This window comes from Lactuca sativa, chromosome 8 (genome assembly GCF_002870075.4).
Source record: "Lactuca sativa cultivar Salinas chromosome 8, Lsat_Salinas_v11, whole genome shotgun sequence".
NCBI lineage: Eukaryota > Viridiplantae > Streptophyta > Magnoliopsida > Asterales > Asteraceae > Lactuca > Lactuca sativa.
In genome coordinates, this window is record NC_056630.2 from 212,653,836 (window position 1) to 212,659,209 (window position 5,374).

General features: G+C 34.1%; 1 protein-coding gene across 3 annotated transcripts; it reads right to left on the reverse strand.

The window, feature by feature from the left end:
* Positions 1-984: 984 nt before the first annotated feature.
* On the reverse strand, positions 985-4,556 carry LOC111903734 (auxin-responsive protein SAUR21). 3 transcript variants are annotated; one of them, XM_023899493.3, is made up of 2 exons: positions 4,366-4,556; positions 985-1,611 (listed from the first exon to the last, which is right to left on the reverse strand). In XM_023899493.3, the coding sequence occupies exon 2, from the start codon at positions 1,605-1,607 to the stop codon at positions 1,311-1,313; it is 297 nt and encodes a 98-aa protein (XP_023755261.1). In that variant the 5' UTR covers positions 1,608-1,611; positions 4,366-4,556; the 3' UTR covers positions 985-1,310. The 3 variants fall into 3 exon arrangements, with proteins under 3 accessions (XP_023755261.1, XP_052622294.1, XP_023755260.1); XM_052766334.1 differs by having other exon boundaries at positions 4,298-4,556; XM_023899492.3 differs by lacking the exon at positions 4,366-4,556 and adding an exon at positions 2,128-4,291.
* Between the last annotated feature and the right edge of the window lie 818 nt (positions 4,557-5,374).

Genomic DNA, 5,374 nt, shown 5'->3' on the forward strand with positions numbered 1-5,374 from the left:
TTGGGTATGTTCATCAAATGGGCGGCCTCACAATTCCATGCAGTGAATATACATTCAGTGATATTGCTTCTCAGTTGGGCGCATTATGACTTCCTTACAGAATTTTTACAACCAACTAACCACTAGGTTCTTTTTATCATTTGTAATTAAATCAAGACAATTTTCCTAGTTGTATGAAATCGGATCAAGGAACAGTTTTGAGTTCATTATAAAATTTTCATTGTATGAATGAGAAACTAATTTTACCATTGACTATTTTCGAAATGTGAATTTTTTGGTTCGGAGTGAAACGGAGAGTATTGTATTTAATGTTATATCTTCGCTTGTCTTATAAAACTGCATAAAGCAAACAGAGCTAACAAAGATGGTTTCTCTTTATGTCTTATAAAACTTCTGGTTGACTTTTAAAGTGATTTAACACAAATAAAGTTAACCGGGGGATCAAATATTTGGTAATATCAATTGTTAATGTTAGGAGTTATGGTATTTTAACTCAATAAACAGTGTGGTTCTTATCAAGTTGTACAAACTTATTCAAAATGAGTGGTGAACAAGGCGTAGCACTGTAGCAGTTGGGTCCAAGACCTTGTGATAATGTTGTATCAAACATTATCTCTCACATGCTTTTGTTCCCTTACCCAAATTAAAATATAAGTTTGCAAAATAATGATACATTATAAGACCCAATTTTGTTCTACGTGAAAACAATTCCGTCCTTTGAAAAACCAACCTATTCATTAGATATACGAATAGATTTATAACAATGTTTGACTACTTTTTTGATTTCCTACAAATCCAAAGATCATTTAAATTATATCGACTGAGTACTCTGATAACACTATGCATTTTTCTTACCACGACTAATTAATATGCAAAATTACAGCATAATGACATTAACCGGGAATCGTAGAACACCGGTTGATATATTATGTTTAATCCCAATTATGCATGTTACGTCCCAAGGATTGAAAAAAAACATTCATATTTGATTTTTGTTCCTCATATCGGTGTCACCATGTGTTGTTATCAGCATGGGCAACAACTCAAGGAAAATAAAGTCTTATATCCCTGTAGTGTTACTTATTTATGAAAATTGATCAGACACTTTGTTTTTGAAAAAAACAATATTGACAATGAATTTTGTTTCTCCTTCAAGTATAAGCTTATATCGTCAAATAATATACATGGTATTCCAAACAAGTCAAAATTCATATTTTACACAACCAGGGCAAGTGACTCAATCTCGCATGTTGCAATATGATCTGTGATTTACAAAAATGTGTTAGCAAATAGAATGATGTAACTTGACTTTAACATGCTCTCAGACGACTTGCAAGATCAAAGAATTTCTGCTCACTACATGGGATTGTTAGGCCACCCATAGGATGGTCATATCCAAACTCTTCCTCAGTCTCACGTAATAAGTCCTGAAATGAAGGCTGGCTTAACAATGACACGGGAATCACAAAACGCTTCTTTTCTTGTTCTCCAACATAAACCGGAAAATACCCTTTCGGTAGATCCGTTGCTGTTGTGTGGTTTTGATTTGACAAAGACCGTTGGAGTATTTGTCTTGCTTGAATGATCCGAGGCATACGAATACCCATTTTTCTGAAGGTTTATCATGGAGCAACAAAACAAATTGTGAGTAATCTCAAAGTGAAAGATGTACAGGGGGTTTGAGAAGAAATTATGCTGGTGTTTTGCGTATCATATGTTATATATAAACGTTTATTGGACAATCAAAGGTACCATAAGTGATAAAAAGGAAATTAAATGACCGATGGGGACATTGTGACAGGAAGGCAAGATCATGTCTTGTGTCTTTTAACTTGTATAAAAGTGTGATCTTGAATAGCACAACCACAAAGTCACAAGCAATAATATGGTTCAATCATGTACTTGTGTATAGAAAATAATTAACAGAGCAGATAACTTGTATCACCAGTATTCTAAATTAAGGTGGGAATGAAAAACAGTAGAAGCATCATGGTCCGATGTAGTATTAAGAGGAATATGGTAATGCCCCCTAACAAGCACGAAATTGTGGCTCAGGTCTCTGGGGTTTTCTTGAAACATATGTGGACCTATTATTAATAGGTGAATTAGACATTGGATCTGTCTTACAGGTTGGAAGACAAAGCCATGTGAGATTGCCTTTTCTTCCACCAGATGTCACCATCCTCTATCAAGATCTCTTTGTATCTCTGTATATAAAAACCATTCGATATCAATCACACAACCACAACTTCCTCTGAAATCCTTCACAAATTTTCACCAAGAAGACGTGCTTGCTTTGAGAGTTTCAATCCTCAATCAGGCTTTTGAAGTGAACAGAAACTACCTCCTTAAAAATGGCCATCCTTTTTCCTCGGATCATTCAAGCAAAACAAATTATCAGAAGATCATTATCTATGGAAATCCCGAAAGGCTATTTAGCAATTTATGTTGGTGAGCAAGAGAAGAAGCGATTTGTGGTTCCTGTATGGTTGTTAAGCCAACCAGCATTTCAAGAATTATTAGATCAGGCAGAGCAAGAATTTGGGTTTGCTCATCAAATGGGCGGCCTCACAATTCCATGCAGTGAATATACATTCAGTGATATTGCTTCTCAGTTGGGCGCACTATGACTTCCTTACAACATTCTTACAATTACCTAACCACTAGGTTATTTTTATCATTTGTAATTAAATCAAGACAATTTTCCAAGTTGTATGAAATCGGATCATGGAATAATTTTGAGTTCGTTATAATTTTTTCAGTGTATGAATGAGAAACTAATTTTAACATCGACTATTTTGGAAATGTGAATTTTTGTTTGGGAGTGAAATGGAGGGTATTGTATTTAATCTTATATCTTAGCCTGTCTTCCATTTGACATTTAAGGTGAATGAAACTAGTGAAGTTAAATGTACCTTGTAATTCCAGCTTCTTGCTGTTTTATAATAAAGTCTTGCTGTTAGAAAAAAAAAAAAAAAAAAAAAAAAAAACTTATCAAGTTGTAAAGACTTATCATAAAAAATATAATTGGTGAACAATATGTAGAACTTGGGTCCATGACCTTTGTGATGATGATATATCAACCATTAACTCTCACATGTTTTTGTTCTTTAACCAAATTAAAATATAAGTCGGCTAAACATTGATGCATTACAAGATCAACTGAGTCCCACTTGAAAACAATTCCATCGTAAGAAAAAGGAACTTGGTGATTAGATATACGAATAGAGGTATAATAATGTTTAACTCATAGTCACAGGGATCGCCAATATAGCCACGATCCACATTCCAAACGCGGTACAATTTCGTACGAATCGCCAACCGAAACACTCTTTGGTACGGCTTCCTTGCGATCCCTTCTATTCTCCGATTCGCTACTGGGAACGTGATTTTGGCAAAATTAAGTCCAAAAATATCGACAAAATCTTACCAAGGAAGCCATACCAAAAAGCATACAAGACAATGAATAAAACATCGATATTTGATTTTGGTTCCTCATATCAGGTGTAAGCATATGTTGTTATTAGCTTTGCCAACAAAACCAACGAAAAAAAAAGGCATAATATGCCTATATTCACAGTTCTTTTTTAAAATTGACTACACTTCTTTTTTGAAAGAAAAAAAAAACATTGACAATGAATTTTGTTTTTCATTCAAGTATAAGCTTATATCGTCAAATAATATATGGGGTACACCAAACAAGTGAAAATTCATGTTTTATAGAACAGAGACAAGTGACTCAGTCTCGCATGCCTGCTGCAAACAGCAGGGGCGGTTTTAGTATATAGGGCACATAGTGACACATGCAACTCCTAATTTTCTCTAGCCTGTGACACCCCGACTATGAAATTTTGTGTCCACCCCTGGTTGGTTGTGATAAGTGCTTTACAAAAATGTGTAAGCAAACAGAATGATGTAACTTGACTTCAAAATACTCCCACACCACTTTTCAACTTGTTAAGGTTTTGTCCCTTCTTTGTAAATTACTTAGAATTGTCCCATTTGCATCAATACACCTGTAGATTTGTTTCCTCATTTCTTGTGACATTTATATACCAATTCCATGCTATCATCAAAGTTTTACCTAGCCCATTCCTTTTTCCATTAAGTGTTGGAATTCAAAATTCGATTCCGATTCTAATAAAGGTTAGTAAAACTCAAATTCAAGATATTCACGTTTTTACCATGCAATCATGTTTCTAATCTCATTACAAATAGCAATTCATGAGTCCAAATCCAGTTTCAACATTTATTTGAATATTTTCAAAAAATCAACTTACTAGGGTTTGGTAATTACCTCAAGAATCTGTCAAATTGAAGGAAAATTGGAACTTTGGGTTACCAAATGTGAGAAATAACGCACACCTTATATGAGTTCTGTGCTCCGTTTCTTCTTCCTCTTTCTCTGGTTCGGTTCGCAATCAGCAGAATACAAAGAGACATTGAAGGTCTCCGCTTCTTTCTAGATTGTAGACATAACCACGCATACACAAGCAAACCAGCGCTTTCTTTTCTTTTGTTAATATTCGATCGACGCTCAGAAGAAAAGAAAATAAGGTGCTCCCGAGTTTCAACTTTTGATACCAACATTTAACCTATGCTTTCATTAAGCCCCTTATCTTCTATTTATTTTCAAAATACCCAAAATAATAAGTAACAGATTTTCCTCTCTACTTTTAAATTCGAAATATTTCAATGTACATTCTACTTTATCACCTAATTATTCAGCATACATGTCATTTTAAATAAATGAACAATTAATTTATTTTATTTTACTATTAGTTTCCATTTAATAAACTTTGAGTTATTAATATCTATTTTTTCCCAAGAGCGTGCCTTAAAATTTTCTCAATATTTTCAATTATAAAACTTGGGTACCCAATCTCTTCAAGAATACCAACTATCAACGACCTAAGCTAGTGTAAGCCTATGGGGTTCTCTCTATGTTCAAATACATAATTCGTAGAAGCTAGGTCATCAAGCGCAACAATCATCTCATTTTGATGTTGCGAACGAGATGGTGTCATGGCAATAGGAGGAGATAAATCATACTTCAGGCGAAAAAGAGCCTTATATAAACGAATATTGTAATTAAAGCATAATTCCTAAAAGCATTTGAGGAACTAAGAAAATCGAAGCAACTATAGCAAACAGTTTAGAAACTAATATCACAAAATCAATCCAAATCCCTCCCAAGAGAACCCAAGCGATCAAAAAGTTGGTTCTTTCTCATCATAAAGAAACGAAGACGACGAGGAATATACCCCTCTACAGGTAAGGTGAACACAGTGCAGTTCGATGCGATTATTGATCAAAAACAAACCGTAAAGCACAATTACGATTATTTCATTTTGGGAACCAAATGGTGCAGTTA

Coding starts and splice junctions, on each gene's coding strand:
- LOC111903734 (XM_023899492.3), bottom strand. CDS start 2,147: ATGGCTTTGTCTTCCAACCT. Junction 1,612..2,127: donor ATGGCTTTGTCTTCCAACCT/GTAAGACAGATC, acceptor ATAAACCTTCAG/AAAAATGGGTATTCGTATGC.